Here is a 23,080-nt window from a genome sequence, read left to right as displayed (position 1 = left end):
AGATTCATTTTATATCAAATTGTGACCACAGTTTTATATTTAGAGTGCCTCTTGCCTATACAAGACTTATATAAAGGCTGCAAATCACGGAATAATATATGTAGCGAATAAACTATAGTAAAAGTTGTACATTTTATGGTGAAAATTGTAACTTGAGTTATGATATGTAGCCAGCGGGGCGAAGTATATTCGAGAGGTTTGGGTCGAGCATTCCCGGGTGGGCGATCTGCGCAGCGCCGGATCGCTTGACCACTCCGAGGTTAGCGCATTCCAATCTTGTGATATTATTCGCCGAACAGCCAGTGGTACTTTCATACATACATTAACAATAGTTTTATTTAAACTAGCCTTTAGAATATACATTAAGTTTCGTCCACGAGAGTTGTGTAGGTATTTGTAGTGGGAGCGTTAATTGTTACTTTTAATTAACCTACCATTTTTAAGTGGCATACCTAAATATAGAACTTAATTGCAATTTTTCTAAGTTCCTGTAGGTTTATTGTATATTGTACAATTTGTTTTAATAATAATGTGTTTAATATAAATGATTTAGATTTAAAATGTTTGTGACTACTATATTTGTAGCGTAATATTTAAAACAGCATAAGTTACAAAAGTAAGGCCCGACAAATAAGGCGTGACAAATATAACATTAAGTATGTCAAAAGATAAATATTTATCTTGTAATGATCGAGTGTACTAGTAACTTTGCTGTTTTGGAAATTACGCTATGAACCATTTTTATTCAGCACAAGTTCAAATAATGTAGGTCCACTTAATTTATAGAATTGTTTCTTCACCGAGAAATCGATGGATTTTCATAAGCTGTTTTATTTAACAATCATTGTTGACATTGTAGATTAGAGAAAATCTGTTTTGCCTTTTAACAATATTATCTATTGATAGTTCATAATGTTGTAACAGAAAGCTGAATTTTGTTAAATATATATTGCAGCAATCATAGTTACAGAATATCAAAAAGATCGAGGATCAAATTGGTGTAATGTTTCGTCAATTGTGCAACAGTCTTAACCAAGACCCTATGCTGTTGATCATTGTAACTTTTGAAACAAATATAAGCATATCATAGCTGTAAAAATACAATTTTGACAAATAAAAGCTCTACAATCATTACAAAACTAGTCTTTTGTTTCTAATCCACCTAGAATGTTTACTACGAGGTACGTTTGTTTTTTTTTTACTATAACTTCAACGGTAACAATATATCGCTAGACTTTCTATGACTAATAAGAAATATTTCCTTTTACAGATGTGTCTGGACATGACATGCAGTTCGCCCAGTATTCCGAGTCCTATTCCACCGCGAAGCCCTACCGCTCTACCGATCTGGTCGCCGTTACTGGCATTACAAGCGTGCCGCCTACGCAGGTATCTTAGCGATGACTGTATGACTTACCAAAACAGGCACCTCCTTCACTCGGAGAGACGCCGCTGTGGAGTTTGCCTCGCCTCTTTCCCCTCCACGTGGCTCCTGGAGCGCCACGCCGCCCTGCAGCACGCATCGCAGACCTCTTGCGACGATAAACCATTTGTCTGCGAACAATGTGGACAAAGCTACAGATATAGGTCCGCTTATGTCAAACACAGAGAACAAAATCACCGAGCCAGGCTACCGGCTGACAAACTATTCACCTGTGATGTCTGCGGAATGCAGTTCCGCTATCTCAAGTCATTCAAAAAACATCGTTTGAACCATACTTTAGAGCGACTTCACACAAAGAACACCGATCAGAGTGACAGTTTGGATCAAGTTACTAGCACAAACGAGGCTTTGCTAGGTCGCTGTGGTGAAATGGACCTTTCCATTAAAAAGAAAAACAGACCCGAAAACACCAGAAGCCCTCCGATTGAAGTTCACGATGAACAAGACAGTACCGTTGATTCGAACGGCCCATCAGACTCCATAGTGACAGTTGACGATTCGACTGACTGCAGGAACTCGAGTGCCGAAAGTGAGAGCAAACGAGACGATACTCCGTCGGAAGAGAGAAGGCGCGTTCCTGTCTCATTTGCCAGCGTTAGTTCTATCGCAGATAGTTCAGAGAGCGAGTCTCGAGCTGAAAGTAAACACGACAGCGCGAGTCCACATTCGGGAATCATGGGATTCTTGCAAAATGACGATAGGCAACGTGATAGGGAGAGGAGATTTGCTTGCCCGTTCTGCGGGAAATGCGTTAGGTCCAAAGAGAATTTAAAGTTGCACGTGAGGAAGCACACTGGGGAGCGACCGTTCGTGTGTTTGTTCTGCGGGCGCGCGTTCGGGGGCAAGAGCGACCTGACTCGGCACCTCCGTATTCACACCGGGGAGAGGCCGTACCACTGCGAGGCCTGCGGCAAGTGCTTCGCGCGGGCCGACTACCTGTCCAAGCACTTGACCACTCACGTGCACAACGCGCGCTGATCCGCCGCAGCCGACGCCTCCGCACCGACCGCGCCGTCCTCCGTTCAATATTCGCATACCTCTATATTTATTGACCGAGTCATATTATAACATTAAATCGGAATATTTTTTAAAACATTTTTAAACTTTACACGACGATATTAAGCAGGTTTTATTAATAGCTCACAGGACTGTTTTTATTTTAGAGTTGTTTACGGATAAGTAGTTAATTGAGTAATTTTTGATAATTATCTAAGAGGATACACGTTGGAACGTTAAAGATGACAAGAAATGGTTGCACAAGAGTAGGTTGATCGCTTATATGCCTTACAGACCGATACAGCTACCCGCCAGGCACTGACATAAACGCCAGCGTGAACGTAACCTTATTCTATGCATCTCGCTCGTACTGGCATATTAGTGCGAGCGAGATGTATAAAAAGTAAATTACGTAGACGTTAGCGTATATGTCAGTGTTGACACTGTCAGTGACTCGTGGTACGGGTACTAGACTCACGATATTCATGATTTGCATGTCAGTATGAGAATGATAGATTATTTGTTTGTGTGAGTTTGTAATACAATATTGCGTTAAATTCACTTAATATTTCTTGCTGTAATATTCTTCTTCTTCAGACACATACACTAACTTCTACCCCATAATTGCATACGTTAAAGGGAATTTTTGCGTACACTTTATAGTGAAGAGGCCAAGTTGAAGAAGAGCAATTTTCATAGGACTGCAAAGGTTTATACCGACAAGTGGTATTGTTGGAATCAGCATGGTCTACTGATTATCAAAATGCATGTTGTCGCGTCTTAAAGTGGTGCAGTCAGTTTTTATGACGTCATAAAGTCTGCAGTAGAAAGTTTTTAACTTTTTTCTTTATACGTACATGGTAGGTATTAAGAAAAAATGGTAGGGTACCAAATGAAAGGGCTTTGTGAATAGTGTGTTGTAGACTTATGACGTCATACAAACTCATTCCACCACTTTAAGAAGCGACCACATGCATTTTGATAATCAGTGGCCATGCTGATTCCAAAAATACCACTTGTCGGTATAAACCCTTTCGGTCCTGTGAAAATCTACAAAATTGGCCTCTCCACTATTAAAAATTCAACGAATGTAAAATTAACCTAGATCATTTTTTACTCATCTTTTTATTTAGCTTTGTTGTAATTCTTACTTGGAAAGTGCAACGGTATCGATAGGTACCTACTCGGTTTCGTATAAAAAAGAGCGAAGCTCACCGTCCCATACCTATATCTAACTCTTACGACGGAAAAGGATAACTACAAATATTTAATACTTAAATCACCTACTTCTTAATTACTTAAGTTTAGTATAATTTCACAAGTCAACCAGATAGGGTGTAAGGGTAATTTTATTTCTTTGACGCAGCACATTATTCAAATCGGATTTATTTTTGTGATGTTTTCATATCCGTTGCAGAGTGATCTAATGCAATACAAACGGGTGATAATGTTAATATATAAATACGTAATTAATATATTATTTTATTCAATACGACAACTCCAGAACGCCACTTATGTTTCTGTTAAGGAAGTCCTTCACATAGTTTCTTTTGCCATATTTTTATATGTCATTGTAATTTTAAGATTGAAGTATAACTCATTCCATTGAAGAGTATCTAGAAAATTGGTAGTTGCGATGATAGATACATAAGTAGGAGAATGCAAAAGCTGTGATTTGTATGATTAAGACCAGTCAACCAGTTTAGGACATCGAAAACGTTTTCTATAATTTAAATATGATATAAGCAAATAATTTTAAAGAGCGATTGAATAAGTAAAACTAGGTTTAAGAAATCTCTCTGTGCCAAAATATTTACCTCATACAAATAAACAGTGAAGTATATTATAAAGGATTTAATGCCGTGCTACCTATATTAATATTAAATGCAAGTGACGATATCACTTTTTTTATTAATATGGGCATGCTTGACGGATCTGGTTTGATTTTATAGATAATAATATGTACAATTTATACAATTAGTTCAAAGTTATAGCATTTTTACTTATTCTATGTATTTACTACATGAAATAAAACCACTTTTTCGTCCAGTCGTACCAAAATCTCCTACGTTAGGTAAGGAGCTGGCGAATCTAAATAAGTTACTGTGTTTTAGTACAAACATACTGGCCTGCATATTCACTGCAATATGCTAACACGCGACATTAGTCGCTCTTAGACGATGTCAACTGCCGCAAATGTGATAATCTTTGTTGTTATTCTCAAAAAGGAGATTGGGTGGAAAATAAATGGTTGTTCTTTCAATATACTTATAAATACACTGCATTCAGCAGAAGTGAGTTTGTAACCTGTTATAGATACATGAACACGAAAACTCATTAGAACGACAGAAAAAAATGCATAAATTCAAATTACTGAAGAAATGCAAAATTTTCTGTACAACCTCCTTTTCAACTAGATTCCAAAGTAACTATACAGTGTCAATTATGTACATTATTATATAGAATAAGTGATTTAATACCGGCATTTTAAGATAAGTAATTTTCATTAATTGCTATTTGCGGGCCAGTATTTTTCTCAGAATGATGCAATAGACATTATAAAATAGTTGTCATATTTAATCTACATCTTAAGTATATTGTATTTTATGATAATAACAGCCAATGCAACGAAGTTGAAAGAAACGGGAAACAATATTATTTAATTCATATACCTGCCTTAGGGTCTGTACTTTAACTAATAGCTTCCGTTTGATAATTGTTATTTCATACGAAAGATACAGTTGAATATGGATGTACTGTTATATTATACTTATTTAAGTTTGCCAGAGGGATTTAATAAGTAATATTTAGGTAGTCGAAACTTCTAAGTATAAACGAGAAGCAATACTCTGAATTTTTATTTTTACTACTATTAATACTCTTTACAGAAGGGATAAGTCGACTGGTCAATATTAGGACACGTGCACTATTTTTGTGCTCTTATAAATAATATTTTAGTTCTCGAAATTCAACACGAGATTAATAAAATTAAAAGACATGCACTACACCAACGACTCGCACTTCGATATTGTTGATCAGTTTTCGTGTTTTTTCTGTAAATAATGAAGTTTTTCAACAATACCATCGAAATAAACAATGAAATACCATGTATAACTAATGGAAACAAAATGTGTATAATGTAGATATTTGCCATTACGTCAAATTTAAACAATATGATATATTATTCAAAATTGATGTTGACTGTTTTTATAATTATATGATCGGTAGTTACTTGATGTTGTGGTGTAATTAGTGTCTTATAGGTGTAAGGTTATTAACCACTCACATTTGCTCTCGGCGTTGCTGTCACGTTCTTTGATAGAACCCCATTGTTGCCAGTTTTATACTATATGTAAGTAGGTATCCATTTTGATATTCCATGATATTGATAGATGAACATCAGGTCAACGCTTCGGCAATTATGAGTGGTTCATTATTTTGAACTCTCTTAGTGTTAACTATTGGTGTGGTATTCTTTATATTTGTTCATGTAATATAAATATCTCTAATATAAATAATTTTAAATCAGATTCATAATTATACTCAGCACTGCAGAGGATTGTAAATATGCGAGTACTAACCAGGACAAATGTGATAAACTAGAATGTAAGGGTTCTCTTTTGTTTAGTTTTATAATTATTGTGAGGAAGGTTTTACTGTTATAATTTCAAAATATAAATGTATTGCATATCTTCTCACAACATCTGCTTTATTTCGAATGTGTCAAGTTTTGTTATTTGGCATATTTTAACTTCAGAGTTTAGTGTTTTATCTTAATGGGCATTATTTATTTAATACGTTTTGGAAGGACTTCTAGGTGGAACTTTTGGAAACCTACCTCAACTCCTACCAAAGTCTGGCCCTAACCGTACGTATGCTTAGTAGGTAAGGTTGGTCTCGGAATTCGGTTAAATAATAGGTACCGTGACGCACAATTTTACCACAGAAAATCGTTATATCTCCGTCCAATCTAAATAACTATGAGTGTCTTTTATTTTTAATCATGGACAAAAGTATGTTATTTATAATAGCATGACCATTAACTCTGCAAACTTTGCCAGTTTTCTGATGATTTCTAAATAGGTCGTTGCGTGTGAAGCACGATAATAATCTAGGAATACCATGTGACGAAATACCTAGCGAGTTATCGAATGAGACGTTCGGTAGAAGTCCATTCTATAAAGGCTCTCTCCGTGAGCTTTAAATCGTTAATAGCGAGGTGGGGCGATGATTGTGATATAAATTTAAGTCGCAAGAATGGCCGAGATATGTCTCCAGCGTACGCGATTCAATGAAGACCGATTCTAGACTGATTTTTGGGTAGAAGAAAAGTAGGCCAGAAGTTTCGCCGTTTGTAAAATCGTAGCGAATTAAAATTAAATATACTTAGATTGATTTTAACTTTTTAAAAGCCAAAACAACGCAATAGTTCACGATATCAAAACAATAAGAGAGTTTACCTACTTAAGTTTTAAACATAACATATACAGAATTTTTTATATACCAATCTTAAATTATTTTTCAGATGTATTGATTTTTATACGTCTCCATATACAACGTTGAATAGAGGTAAGTGTAGGTATCGTAGATGGGTCTATTAACCGCGTGGTGCTACAATGTGTAATGATATGTGATAGAAACTGTTCTACAGAGACATTTTATTTATTGAAGCTTCCATAGGTAATTAAATTATAAACTACATAAAATACTGAAAACAGCATCAGCAATAATTTTGTTTAGATGTTATTACATAAGAGTTTTTTTTTGGTACAGTATTTTTAATAGTATCTTGTGTCTCTAAGAATCAACGTATTCAATATTGTAAGAATGTGTTGGTGCATGGTGCTTAGCCATTTGGATAGAAAAATGGATTACGCAATTTGGTCGCCGTGCCCTGCTGCATCTTGGAAGCAAACAGGTTATATGTATTGGTTAAATGTAAAGGACATTCGACCTTATAGCTTCCAAGGCGCAATCAGGAAGATTGATGGTAGGCGAGGCGAGCCTAGGCGAATTGTTTCAAATTATTTCCGCATTCGCGGTAAATGTGCAAATATAATTTCGTCGTATAAGGCAGAACCTGCCTGATAAGTAGCTAGTAAAATTTCAATAGCAACCATTTGTCAATAGGCAACAATAGTTTATTGAAATTCGTATTTTATTGTATGTTGATTATTGTAGGACCTTATTAACAATTTACAGATTTTTACACTAGGTCCCCTTATTATCTTTTCGCATGGATTATTTACTTCGAAGTCAAAAAAACACCAAAATATTTATTTTCTCCCTTAAGGCGATAATAAAGTGACATAATTAATGTTTAGATACTTAAGTATGATATTTTCAACTAAAAACGGAAATTAAATTTATGTAGTTTGAGTTATGATTATGACAGACTATCTGTGGCCTGATTTATATTATTATACAGTCAAAAGCAATGAAAATGTTACTCTTAACAACATAAATAATGTTCATACAAAGTGAACTCGTTCTTATTGCTTAGTGTAGATTTAATTTAATTTTTATTTTGTTATAATCAAGTAGTCGTTAGTAAGAACTTGCTGTTTTGTAAATTAATATATTTTAATTTTTTTATTTTTACCTCGTCAATTTTCAGATAATATTATTATTGTTAAAGGTGTCATGTTTTTTTGTATTTGTAAGATGATTGATAACCCAACAATGTTAGATAATTTCTTAAACACAATGACAGCCGATAAAATAGTCCAATTCATTTGTGTATTTTGTCCATTGTCCAAATTAACTTAGGCATAGTTCCATATTTTGGATGTGTATTATATCTACGATCTAAATTAAAAGCTATTGTGTATATTATTTCATTAAATATTGATGTGCAAAATTATAGTAAATGTCTTGGATCTCTAAAAATAAGAAAAAAAAGACAAAAATACTTTACAAAATTTCTAAATGTGCAATAAATGTGTGTTGTAGTGTTACCATTAGGCGTAAAATTTTCAGCGACAAAAACATTTTTACTGGAACACGCAAAGTGTAAGCATTGGCAATTTGTGTGTTCAAATTGTATTTGATCTCATTATTAAATTAGTAAATGTGTTTTTGTGGCACAATAAATTGAATATTTGGCACTTTAAAAAAGGCACATTTTCCTAAAGTAATTGAAAAACGGTTTGAAACGTGTTGAAAATGGATTTGTTGGTAATTAATTTCATAATGAAATATATTTGTTTCATTAATAGAAACGTCTTTTATTTTTATTATTACCCAATACCTACTAGGTAATACCTATAGTCAATTAGTACTAGTTATACCTAGGTAAATAAATAAATAAATATTTAATAGCATTCATTTAGATTTGATTTGTAATCTTTTACAGTTAGTATTTTTCTTGCGTTGGTGGTGTGGTAAAAAATTATGTGTATCACTCGTTAGCAAAGTTTGTTTTAACCCTCGTGCCTTGAAATACTCGCAGCGCTTACGATTTGACTTTTAAAAACAACTGTAGTGGTTCAATTTTGAAAATGTTAAATTAATAAAACATAAATTAATTGACGGTAGAAGAAATCGTTTCTATTTTCGTTGAGTAGGTATGAGAATATCTATTACGAAGAATGAAACACAAATCTCGAACACGGTGCCATAATAATAGTAGTTTGTGTTACAACGGATCAAAAGGATATATTTCCGTCAAGGGCGTACATTGAATCCTGAGCATAATGAGGGATTCAACTGTACTTTATTAGCACGATCTAGAGTTACAAATAATTAATGGAATGTATATCTTCAAACCTAGGGGTCTCAGAGCTAAGGTAGGTAAGGTATCGAATACAGCCTTTGACAATGGCCACTGAGCACTGACAAAGCAGCGGAGTACCGGCTCAGAATACCTTGTCGACTTGAATGTACTACCTTTACGTATGTAGTAGTTTGTGTTACAAGGGATTAAAATGATAATAATATTATATTTCCGTCAAGGGCGTACATTGAATCCTGAATGAAGCGATGGATTCTACAAAGTAGAATCCTGAGCGTGATGAGGGATTCAAGTGTTAACGCCCAAGACGAAATAATTTTGATACCGTGTGACACATACTTACTGCTTTTCACATCAACTATGAGGAAAATAAAATAATCTTAGTGTTGACACAATCTGATGCTTAAAGTTTAAGCATCAGATTGTGTCAACACTAAGCCTTAAACAGATTATTTAAGCTAAAAAAATAATGTGCAAATAAATGTAAAAATAGTGTGCTTGAACCGAAAAGTGTTACTTTGATCCCTCCTAGCAGGGAGGAAAAGTGCCACTTTCATCCCTCCTAGCAAAAGAAAAAGCTCTTTTCCGAATAGGTGGTGTGAATAGAAAAATACTGTCATTTAGTGTTTTTCTAAGTAGGTACACATCGAAGTTCGCTACTGAGCAAACGAGAGCAGTATGCGCATAGTTTTTGTGAGGGTTACGGGCAGAGCAGCGCAAGGATTCTAGCGTTTAGGTTGCACAATTATAAGGAACGAATAAACACAGAAGTATATAAAATAGATATATTACACATGAAAACAGTACAAGCGTCAATCAATAAGTGAAGTATCGAGAGAACATGTCAAATTCATAACATCATAACAACAAAGTAGCCAGTATAACATTGCTTTTGATGCAATCCTCAACAGTTTTTCTTCCAAAATTGAAATTAAATATATTAAAAACGGGTCACTCACGTATTTGAATTCGAAAACGCTCGACATGTTTCACTCCGCACCGAGTAGCATCATCAGAAGCTTGCGTTAACGGTGACGGACCGGCGCAGACTGCGGGCCGCAGCTCTCCGCGCCCGATGATTAGGCGCGGGCCTCGGTGTCGGCAGGGGGGGCGAGAAACTACCCTCGTTTACGGCATTATTGTCAATTGGTGGGTTGCACACAAGACTCACTACGTCATTCAACCGTGATTGTGGTTGGTCAGTGGCGTCAGTGCCTTCGAGCTGTAAAACTGTTTTGGGTAAGTACTACGTCGTCGGACAGTGTCGTCGAACCTTTAGCAAATGACCTTCGCTATCTTCTAAATCATTCCGATTTAAGGTTCAAATTAGATTGCACATTCGGGAAATGTGACTTGTCATCAAATTATTAATTAAATGAATGCAAATATTTTTGGGAAAACCTTGTAGATTTGTGCGGCCTGGAAAAGGGTTTAAGCGTAGGTACCTAAATAAATAGTGTTGTATTCGCCAGTATATTGTACCTAGTTTCTACCTACATTTCAACGTACCTATATATGACACTGTAACTATTGTTTTTTAATGCAAATATCGATAAAGTTGATACGAATAATTAGTAAGGTTTAAAACCTATGTTTCACACAGTTAAGTCTGTTTCTATTATGATTTTCCGTTTGCTTTAAATAACAATAAATATGTTTCTGCATTCCTTTACCTCAGTTTCAACCAAGTCATTGTCGGTTGTGGAATGAATAATCGATTTCTATGAAATAATAGCCATGTGCTTCCATATTGTGATTGAAAATTTTCATTGTCATATAGTCGTTTTAGAGCTTGCCTCCACCTTATCGGGATTATTGATATATCCTTGACCTAGTTTAAGCAGAGCCCATTTGTGAACGCTACTGAAAAATGGGCAGGACTGAATTATTCAGACGTAAATCAAAATGTTTTTACGAAAGTTTGAGCTTTTTAGCGGAAACGCCACTGATTTTAAACCTTAACCGTAGAATGATAGGGCTTTCATTGGTGAGGTAAAACAAGTGAAGTAAGAGATAATTATGTTTTTATACTTTAATAAAGGAAGTAAATAGGTGAGGAAATCTAAAGCTGGTAAGTGCTTTAGATAAGACGCACGCGTGTTAAGCATTTACCAGAGGTAGATTCTAATTTAAGAATTTGTTACGGTTTTAAAGTTTGTAAAGGCTTGTTGGTTGTCTTGACATTAAATAGACAATTAGATAGATCATCATATAAGTGTAGAGTAAGAAAAAGCAGAAAAATCTTAGAAAGTTTATGAACATCAGATAAGGGATACCAAATAATGATACCTAATAATAACCTTAAAAATCTTCGGCTACCGCGCGATTTTCAACTAAACCAGGAGGCTTATTAATTCAATCAACCTACGTTTGCTCGTTACTAAAGTTTTGTTTTCGTGCTTTCCTCCGCATCTTGTGTTAGGAATATAAACTTTATTATGATAGGCTCAAAGTTTAGTTTAAGTCCTTACATTTTTAAAAGGCTGTTGGAGTAAGCACTCAATTTTGCCGACGTAGGCATGGAATCTTGTTTGCATACGTCCAGTGGCATTATCTGGCCTACTTTGTCCGTCGGTTTAAGTACCATCCCGTCATATATTATTTTACTCTCAACAGAAGGTATGTGGCTGTGGCGTAGGTATAGAATAGAATAGAATAGAAATAATTTATTGTTTACCGTGTACAATAAGGTGGTATACAATGTTATGCACATACAGTCACAACGGCAACCCATATCGGGTATACAATATTATAATTGCTAGGTACTTAACTAATAATTTAACTAAAACTGCATACTTATTTGTTAACATGCTAATTGGTTTCATACATAAAGTATTCATGCATATCATAAAAAACACGATCAATCAACCAACCCTTTAGCTGTAGCTTGAATTTTTCCCCGCTTAACATTTTTATGCTTGAGGGTAGGTGATTGAAAACTTTAATTGCTGTTATAAATGTGCTCCTACAATAAGCTGAATTTCTGACTGCCGGGAGCAATATGTTGTGTTTGTATTGCGACCTCACATTATCACGTTGTGCTGAGCAAAATGAAAAGTCGCATTTATTATTTGACACAAATAAGCAAAGCTCGTAGATATACAGCCCAGTTAATGTAAGAAATTTGTGTTCTTGAAAGACGTGTCTTAGGGACTCATTGTTATAGAAGCGGTATATAATTCGGATGCATTTCTTTTGCAGAATAAAGGTTGTTTCTACATTAACTGAATTGCCCGAATAAATTAAACCATAGCTTAATAAAGGATATACATTTCCATAGTAAGCGTTTTTAACTGTATCTTCTGAACATGTATTTGATAATATGGATAAGGCATAGCACTGGCTGGCATTTCTATTGTTAATTTTTTCCACATGAGATTTCCAATTTAAATGTGGGTCTATGGAAACGCCCAAAAAATTGGTACTATCTACATCTTGAATTTGTATACCCTTGTATTTAATATTCATATTGCCTTGTTTTATTGAAAATATTTTCTATAAGTAGCTCTAAATTTCGTCCTGTCCAGTGCCTTTTTGATTATTCTATGGATTATTTTTCTTCTTCAGTTAGGTTATTTTACGATATGGATACGATAAGTTATAATATTTTATAAAGCAATAACAAGTAATATAAACAAAAAATAAAAAGCTACATTTATAAAACCACAACTAACTGCAACAACTAAAATTATAAATAAAAAACTGGCTCCAGCTCAGTGCCTTGGGGCAGGGTGCCACGAAGGCTAGCGGCATTGCCACGCTGGCCGGCAATGCCAATATGCCAATCTTATAAAAATAAAAATAAAATACGAAAAAAAAACTATACAACATACTTATAAACATATAATAATAAAACCTAACCAGCCAGCAGCCAAGCGGGGCAAGGCCTAAGCTGACTGGTGGTGAGGGCCGCAGATAGACGAACCGCGGGACTATCCGCGCCGTGTAAAATACCACCTTTTTCTGCATCTGACCCTTGATCCAGCCACCTAGCGAGAGTCCTTCAAGGTGTTGGTCGAGACTCTTCGCTATGAGGCAGTTCGCTGAAACGACTTTCGGGACATAGTCGAATCAACATCATATTTTGTATTTCAAGTTGTGACATAATTTGAATTTGAACAGATGGACAGACATGCAAGCATTTTTGCCCAGCGGGCTTAGCACGGTTCCATTTTTATCGACTATCACTATGCCCGTCACTTTCGCACTTACATACTTGTTAGAACGTGACAGGCATGGTGATAAACGATAAAAATGCGACCGTGCTACTAGGGCAGGTCACTAACTGTTTTGTGAACTCTCTGTTCTACTTGTAGTAACTGGAGCATACTGAAATCTTTAGGTACCTTATTAGTGAGTCAGAAAGCTAGTAAAATTAATGTGTTTATGGTTGTAATAGATTTAATTACTCAACCAGTAAAAATGCCTAATGCCTATTAAGTAGCAACAAACATTAATATTCTGAAGGCGGAATGCCATTAGTCCTACAAACCTTGAATATAAATACAAGGCCAGCAAAGTGACCCACTTTAACCCTCCTATTATAAAACACTTGAAACTTGAAAAGACTTATCCTATACTCCATTTTACTATCTCGTCTGTCAGCTGAATGTTATTCTATACGTTCTTGAGAGGACAGGAAAATTTGAAATGTTTGCAGCTACTTGGTTCTCAAATTACGAAAACGTTCAAGTTACTCATCAAAAGTCATGCTGTAAATAAGACCAAGTTGGGCTTATTCGAGTGTTTTTATAATAGTCTGGCGTTAAATTAAACACAAGTCGTCTCCTTCACGATTTTCGTAGACATCTCTTCTAAATACCTAAAACTGGTATGGATGTGTTCCTCGTGATCTCTAGAATACGAATTGACCGGTTTTAGTTTATGGAGAGGGGGACGTGTCGATAAAAAGGGGGGGAATGTGGGCGGCCGACCAGCATTGATATTTGTTCACATCTTGAGTCCTATGGGACCGATCGGTTCGTTTCAGGTGTCGTTTGAAAGAGTATTAAACGTGCTATTATTGCTTCATAATAACTGTAGTCATAACTGTAGTCGTTTAGAAAATATTTTGAAATATATGATTTTTTACCGTGCATGGATGGCATAAGTACTGACAAAACATGCGTCTAACTCAATAAATTATAACTTTACCGCAATTCATGTTATTACAAAATATGCGAGAAATTTCATTAGCTTTCTAAAAACATAAGGTTTATTGGTGTATGGTATTATATAACCATGTAATGATGAATTTTGTTCAGCATGGGTCACTACGCACCGTCACGTAAATGGCGGGCGACCGACCTCAACTGTTCATTGTTTCTCGGGTTCTATTTTACTGATCAATTGGTGATGGATACCATTAGAAAGCATGTTAAATGTACAATAATTGGTTTCTAATAACCGTAGTCATAACTGTAGTCATTTACAAAATAATTGAAAATATATGATTTTTACCGTGCATGGACATAAGTACTGGTAAAACATGCTTCTAACTCAATAGATTATAACATTACCGCAATAAATATTTTCAAAATATACGGGAAATTTTATGAGCTATCCAAAAATATAAGTTTTATTGCTTTATAATGTTGTATAACTAAGTAATCATGAATTTTGTTCAGCATGGGTACTGTGCACCGTCACGTAAATGGAGCCCGGCCATCGTTGAGTTTTCATTATATTTCAGGTTCTATTTTTCTGATACATGGTGGATACCATTTGCAAGCATATTAAATTTTCTGTGAATACTCGATTGTTTGAAATGTGAGGCCCAAAATAACCATTTTAAAAATATTAAAGAAAATGTTTAATTTTTACCTTAGAGGTTTGCTTAGTGACTGAAATAATTTGAGAAAGAGATAATGTAGTAAATATAGCGTGAAATTTTTAGAGTAAAATCAGCAAACTATTTATTAACTTTCCAAAAATATTGTTTAGTTACCGTACAACTATAAACATATATGTAGGTATGCCAGGACCAATTTCGCCAAGCAAGCAAACACACGGCGCGGCGAGCGCCTGGTAGACCAGCAGCATTCTATTATTGTTTGACAGTACATTTTATAATGTAGGTATCCAAAATGATAAAATATCGATATAAATGATGGTTTGTTTGTTTTGTTTTTTTATCACAGGAAACTTAAGTATAGTTTGACTCTTTTGACAAAAGCCCAGTTCTAGGTTCATAACATCGTTAAGTTCGTAGCTTTCATGATTGCAAAACCACTGCATATGAAGTACTTAATATCTGTGTTGTTATTTGACTCACGCGTCTACACGTAAAACGTTTTCAAACCCACTCCGTAGTTAATAATTTAAAATCACCTTTTTAGTGAGATCTGAGGCTTGTGGCGTTAAAGAGATATTTGTCGCCGCACGCTCCAGGATGCAAAATAAGTGACTACTATTTGAGTAGCAGCGTATGTCCACATAATAACTATCCGTGAAGTCCGGTTTTAAGTATAGTAATAGTAAGATAAGGTCAATATTGAGTAAACTATCTATATTATATTTATTTACTATTTTATTTTACGGTCTAATTTATAGTTTTTGCTTACCTATTGATTCATTGGCGTTTGGCATTGTAGTTTTAGCTTGTAAGTATGACTCTATTGACAGTTATAAGATGTACTACGGTATTTAAATAACGCTCGTCTGTAACTACATGATCTTAGATCTATAATAGCGACTCATAACTTCTCTGTTCGACTGTAAGTCATACAAGAGAGTTAAGTAGCGATTGCGATATAAAAAGCTATAAGTAGAAGGCTTTATCACACGTTTAGAACCTTAAGTGAAAATTGCAGATTATTACTCATATAGATGTTAAGGTTGTTCAATTCACTTTGAGCTATAAGCTATAATACTAGCAGCTTAACATGCAATATAGCGCCCAAAACAGCTACTGTAGATCTTAAATCTTTAGATGAACCTTTTAAACACTTTTATCTCACCAGAGCCTGTAAACTGTAAACTAAGACTATAGATGTAGCTATTCTAGAGACAGGCTGTCTTTAGGTAAGAAAATAGGTGCTAAGTGTCGCCTAATTGTTTGTTGGAATTTATATGACGGTGCGCAGTGACCCATGCTGAACAAAATTCATTATTACTTGGTTATATAATATCTTACACCAATAAATCTTATGTTTTTGGAAAGATAATGAAATGTCTCGTATATTTTGTAAATACATTAATTGCGATAAAGTTATAATTTATTAAGTTAGAACCATGTTTTAGCAGTACTTATGTGCATGCACGGTAAAAAATCATGTTTTCAATTATTTTGAAAATGACTAAAGTTATGACTACAGTTATTGAAAACCAATTATAGTACGTTTAATATTCTTTCAAATGGTATCTATCACGAACTGATCAATAAAATAAAACCCGAGAAATAATGAAAAGTTGACGCCGATCTCCTACCATTTACGTGACGGCGCTTAGTGACCCATGTTGAACAAAATTCGTAATTACTTGGTTATATAATATCATACACCAATAAAACTTATATTTTTGGAAAGCTAATGAAATTTCACGTACATTTTGTGAGAATATTATTGGAGTAAAGTTATAATTTATTGAGTTAGACGCATATTTTATCAGTACTTATGCCATCCATGCACGGTAAAAAAATCAAATATTTTAAAATATTTTGTAAATTACTAGAGTTATGACTACGGCTATTAGAAACCATTTATTGTACGTTTAATAACCTTTCAAATGGTACCTATCAACAATTGATCAATAAAATAGAACCCGAGAAATAATGAAAAGTTTACGTCGGTCGCCCGCCATTTACGTGACGGTGCGTAGTGACCCATGCTGAACAAAATTCGTTATTAATTGGTTATATAATATCATACGCCAATAAAACTTATGTTTTTGGTAAGCTAATGAAATGTCTCGTATATTTTTTAATAAAATAATTGCGGTATTGTTGTAATTTATTGAGTTAGGCGCATATTTAATCAGTACTTATGCCATCCATGCACGGTATAAAATCAAATATTTTAAAATATTTTGTAAACGACTACAGTTATGACTATGGTTATTATGAAACAATAATAGCACGTTTAATACTCTTTCAAACGACACCTCACACGAACCGATCGGTCCCATAGGACTCAAGATGTGAACAAATATCAATAATGGTCGGCCGCCATCTTTGCCCCCCTTTTTTTCGACCCGTCCCCCACTCCATAAACTAAAACCGGTCATTTCGTATTCTAGAGATCACAAGGAACACATCCATACCAGTTTTAGGTATTTAGAAGAGATGTCGACGACTTTTCTCGAAACAGGCCGATTTCCACCTGTCTATAACACTTATTAGCAAATTTTTCAAACTCACGCTGGTTGAAAAATTTGCCGAGTTTCAAAAGCCTGGTGAGGTTACATTGAGATTGAATAATCTAACAATTTTAATGTTATGTTAGATATTGTAAGGTGAGGATTCGGAGCTGAGCACAAACAAGTGTTCAGCTAGAATGATAACTATATCTAGTATACACTACAATATCCCAACCAGCAAAACGTGAGATTGACTAAAGATTACGAGTTCTAACTGATCAAATGAGTGACGGATTGAACAACAACGATAAAACACAATGATCCCAGAGTACAAGAAAGTTTTCGCTCAAATGCCGATGAAGTTGCAATTTCGATCGCATATTCCTCGCTTTATTTATTCACTACAATGTAATCAAGGAAGTTTCCACCAAACGCTCCAGTTTCGTCGAAAATTCACGAACAAGCCGCAACCGCGAGTCTGCAATTATTTAATCGTTTTCGAGGTGTTGCTCCACGGAAACTGTGGATTCGTAACAATTTTATTGAATATTGATAAAGTCTACTAATCCCCGTTTCTATTGCTGCTTGGTATAAGATGATTATAATATCCACCCTTGGTAGCCAGCAATGGAAGTGTGGATGTTTAAATGAATCGTTTTATAAGAAACGTATGGTATTGGGTCATAGTATGGGGTGCCCGGGCTCGACGATACCAGTCGGGAGTGTAATCATCCACAACCAATGCTACCAGCCTATAGGAAAACGTATAAAATATGGGAATTTTTCTCCAACAGGTTTGGCTCAAGAATTAATGTTATTATAATTGAAACAATTATGTTTGATTTTTCACTAGGTAAGCTATTTACTATTTAGTTCTTCTGTTGTTGTTTAAAGTAAATGAGATAAAACATCCTTAGAAAACTTAGTTAATAAATGTTAAATCAGCATAGGAACTATTACGTATCAGCGTAGGAGCTATTACGAATGACTGTAGAGAGAGCTATAGAAAGAAAATAATATAATGTAAAATAACTGGTAGAGGCAGTTGCCAGTTATAAATTATGAGATACATTAATCAAATGCTGCACCACAGAAAATGTATCTACTACTTATACTACTAACCAGTCAAACCATCTACTTTAAATGAAAAGTCAAAACTGAAAACGATAATTACGACTATTACGAGTATGTTACTGAATCTGAATGTAGGTAGTGTGATACGCATTCTGTGACGTTGACGTCACAATTATTCTACCAAAGGTAATTAAATGTGCAAAAACACATTTTAATTTAGTGTAACTCATGTATTTTTTAATTTTAATTTTATTTTTAATTTGTATTGTATATTTTGACATGTGTTTTTGACATTAAAGATATTGAATTGAATTGAATTGAATTGAACATATTTTCTCTTGTTTTTCGGTTGACCGGTTAAACCTGGAGTTACCATGGTTACATGGTTAGTACAATTTAACACTGGGTTAACAGCTTAACCGGTTAACCCCAGGTTAGTACGATGGTGAAAGTGACGCTAAGAGATCACTGCGGTACGATACCGATCTGTCATAGTATGGGGTGCCCGGGCTCGACGATACCAGTCGGGAGTGTAATCATCTACAACCAATGCTACCAGCCTGTAGGAAAACGTATAAAATATGGGATTTTTTCTCCAACAGGTTTGGCTCAAGAATTAATGTTATTATAATTGGAACAATTATGTTTGATTTTTCACTAGGTAAGCTATTTACTATTTAGTTCTTCTGTTGTTGTTTAAAGTAAATGAGATAAAACATCCTTAGAAAACTTAGTTAATAAATGTTAAATCAGCAAAGGAACTATTACGTATCAGCGTAGGAGCTATTACGAATGACTGTAGAGAGAGATAAAGAAAGAAAATAATAGAACGTTATAAATTATGAGAGATAAAGAAAGAAAATAATAGAACGTTATAAATTATGAGATACATTAATCAAATGCTGCACCACAGAAAATGTATCTACTACTTATACTACTAACCAGTCAAATCATCCACTTTAAAAAATGAAAAGTCAAAACGATAATTACGAGTATGTTACTGAATATGAATGTAGGTAGTATGATACGCATTCTGTGACGTTGACGTCACAATTATTCTACCTAAGGTAAAACATATTTTCTCTTGTTTTTCGGTTGACCGGTTAAACCTGGAGTTACCATGGTTACATGGTTAGTACAATTTAACACTGGGTTCACGTTTTAACCGGTTAACCCCAGCTTAGTACGATGGTGCAAGTGACGCTAAGATATCACTGCGGTACGATACCGATCTGTCAGTGTCAAAAGTGACGTTTTTGGTAGAAGAAATGTCACTTTAGACACTAACAGATCGTTATCGTACCGCAGTGATTTCTTAGAACCATTGTTCGAATACGGCCGTGTGTCCATCACAACCTAAGAATTATGCTGCAAACGATCTTATAGAGTCTGTTCGGAAAGAGAAGAGTCGTGGAATGTATTGGGCCCCATACATTCCACGATTCTTCTCTTTGCGCACAGACTCTATGCATAATTTTTTCCCGTTTTCCAAAGTTCGGGAAATGATTTCCCCGCGCTTGCTACCCAGTGGCTCGGTCCCCAGTCCCAGTCTACCCAAGTCCGGCACAGGCGCTGCACGCGACACCCGCCCCCGTCGCCGTTCAACGCGAGTGCGTGTGTGTGAACTTATAACAAGCTTATCTGTTGTATAACCGAGAGCTACGGACAGTACAGTCAAGGTCAACGTTCAGCTATTTGACACCTGTTGTGTATATATAACGTACGTAATTTGTATATAAGTAATTAGTTTTATTGGTTAGTGAGTAGTAAAAAGTTTGGTCTACGAATGTGAGGAAACATATGGTAGGTATAAGGCATTTAATTCGTAAATGTTTTAATAAGTAAGTAATAAGGTAGCTAATTTAAATATATGAAGCTCTTGACTAACATTATAATTTAGGCCTAATATTTAGGCTATAATTTAAAGTTCATAGAGCAGCTATGATTTTGCCCTTAAAATTGTTTTATCATAGTTTATAAATTATATACTCAGCACTGTCCCATATGCATACCTGAATCCGTTCGACACTTAGCCAATTAGCATATTTTTTATGCCAATGATGAGTGTACTGTGTAGTTTTCTTAACAACACAGTGTATTGTTATCAATGCAATTGAAAAAAAACATAGGATGAACCTTTATTTGCAATTTAAAGCGGGAATATGCCTTTTTAACAAGCTTTTATTAGATCGACCTGTATGTAACTATGTATTGGAATCTAAGGTAACTAATTTAACCATCTTCCAAGGATCGTAGCGTCATGAAAATTGGCAGCTGTATGTAGTTCTGATGACAATACAATAATATGGTACTGTCGAACTGATCTGATGATGGAGACAGGAGGTGGCCATAGGAACTCTGTGATGAAACAACGCAACCTAATTGTGTTAGGGTTTTTTAGAATTGTCTCGATTAGTATTAGTTGTCTGTCGTAAGAAAAGTACAGTCAGCGATAAAAGCTTGTACCAAAAATTATTTTTTTGCCAAAAACTTATTTTAGGTGAGCATTTTCCAAGGGGACCTAATTTTGGAAGAACATTTAAATTTAATGGCAATCGACCATTTTAATTTGTTCAGAATTTAGTTGTGTTTATGTTTTTATTATCCATGCAAAACATATATTAGGTAATATTGTTAAAATAAATGAGATAAAACATCCTTAGAAAACTTAGTTAATAAATGTTAAATCAGCATAGGAACTATTACGTATCAGCGTAGGAGCTATTACGAATGACTGTAGAGAGAGATAAAGAAAGAAAATAATAGAATGTAAAATAACTGGTAGAGGCAGTTGCCAGTTATAAATTATGAGATACATTAATCAAATGCTGCACCACAGAAAATGTATCTACTACTTATACTACTAACCAGTCAAACCATCTACAATATGGTACTGTCGAACTGATCTGATGATGGAGACAGGAGGTGGCCATAGGAACTCTGTGATGAAACAACGCAACCTAATTGTGTTTTTTAGAATTGTCTCGATTAGTATTAGTTGTCTGTCGTAAGAAAAGTACAGTCAGCGATAAAAGCTTGTACCAAAAATTATTTTTTTGCCAAAAACTTATTTTAGGTGAGCATTTTCCAAGGGGACCTAATTTTGGAAGAACATTTAAATTTAATGGCAATCGACCATTTTAATTTGTTCAGAATTTAGTTGTGTTTATGTTTTTATTATCCATGCAAAACATATATTAGGTAATATTGTTAAATACCTAAATATATTATATCATACAATAATGTGATTTCATATAATTTATTTACCTAATCTATAATTTGTGCTTAGAATTTTCATTAAATTGAAATATTATCCCTGATTATTAGAAAATTTACTTTTCTCGAATTTACTTTTCTTTTGGGGATCCCCAATAAATTCTTTCAAGAGATATCACAATGTGTTTGCACGTCTCCGTCGTTAGTTTAATTTATAAGATATTTTAGAAAAGTTAAATATAAAAAATTAGTACATATTTTGAAGTGGCAATTGGCATTTCCGGCAGTCGCTGGAGCAGAGCGGTGTAACGGCGGAAGCGTCGGATCCATTCAAATAATTCAATTAAATCTCACGAGCAGAGGGCAGTCGAGCTTCACAGCTGCACAAATAGGGATGCACTTCACGATAATACTCGATGTTTTCTGAAACTGTTTTAGGGTCATAAGATTCCGCTGTCCATCTGTCCGTCTGTTCGTCTGTCTGTCTGTCTGTCCGTCTGTCTGTCGCCAGGCAGTATCTCATGAACCGTGACAGCTAGGCAGTTAAAATGTTCACAGATGATGTACAGTGAAACCTGGTTAAGTGGGACCTGGATAAGTGAGAAACCTCTATAGCTGGGACTCATGGTGCGGTCCCGTCACTTTAGCACTGAATTACCTCTGTTAGTGAGATAAAACGAACCTCTATAACTGGGATTGGCTGTTGTGATTTTATAGTCACATTTACCTCTATAAGTGAGACAGAGAGTGTATTTTACCTCTTTTACTGAGACTATATTTATAAGATTACATTTACCTAATTGTTTTTTTTTTAGAATTGTATAGGAATTCACCTCTGTATCTGAGATAACGTCAATCTATGACCTCTCTAACTTGGACTTTATTGATAAATTTCCGTATTCTTACTAACTCTTAGTCTATGCACAAATTCCGCATTTGCTTAATTGTGTCTAAACGACTTCAAGTTTCATTTAGTTACTTTATGTAGTTAAAACTATCGAAACGAAAGCTGAAATTTTGATAAGTAACACGAATAAACAGATTTTCATTTAATACATTTCTAAGATGCAATAAAGTCCGTATCAAATTTAATTGAAAAAATCTATCTTTTGGAGAATCATTCAAAATAAATTCAAAGAAATATTTAAACAGACTTAAAAAATATTTAGGGACAAGGATTATTTTACCTTATTTATTTTTAATGATAATTACAAAATACCTTATTAACCACCTCTATAACTGAAATATATCCTCTATTCTCACCTCTATTAATGGGACCCTCTGTAAATGAGACAGACATTTATTTGTACCTGGCTAACTGA

At 34.7% G+C, this 23,080-nt stretch overlaps 3 protein-coding genes across 5 annotated transcripts in view; all 3 read left to right on the top strand.

The window, feature by feature from the left end:
• Window positions 1-2,727, top strand: part of LOC134649433 (zinc finger and BTB domain-containing protein 14-like) — a 55,682-nt gene extending 52,955 nt beyond the window's left edge. For both annotated transcript variants that reach the window (XM_063504181.1, XM_063504182.1), the window contains exon 7: window positions 1,271-2,727. In XM_063504181.1, the coding sequence (XP_063360251.1) occupies window positions 1,271-2,422 (1,152 nt within the window). In that variant the 3' untranslated portion in view covers window positions 2,423-2,727. The remainder of the gene's footprint in view (window positions 1-1,270) is intronic.
• LOC134649432 (serine protease nudel) overlaps window positions 1-23,080 on the top strand; it is a 246,051-nt gene that overhangs the window by 54,443 nt on the left and 168,528 nt on the right. The window lies entirely within an intron of this gene.
• LOC134649435 (acetylcholinesterase-like) overlaps window positions 20,116-23,080 on the top strand; it is a 71,446-nt gene continuing 68,481 nt past the window's right edge. Inside the window, exon 1 of the mRNA XM_063504186.1 lies at window positions 20,116-20,262. The gene's annotated coding sequence lies outside the window, so the exon portion shown is untranslated. The remainder of the gene's footprint in view (window positions 20,263-23,080) is intronic.

Source organism: Cydia amplana, chromosome 7, assembly GCF_948474715.1.
Source record: "Cydia amplana chromosome 7, ilCydAmpl1.1, whole genome shotgun sequence".
Classification (NCBI taxonomy): domain Eukaryota; kingdom Metazoa; phylum Arthropoda; class Insecta; order Lepidoptera; family Tortricidae; genus Cydia; species Cydia amplana.
Note: the sequence above shows the minus strand (reverse complement) of the source record. Positions and strands in the feature narration are given on the sequence as shown.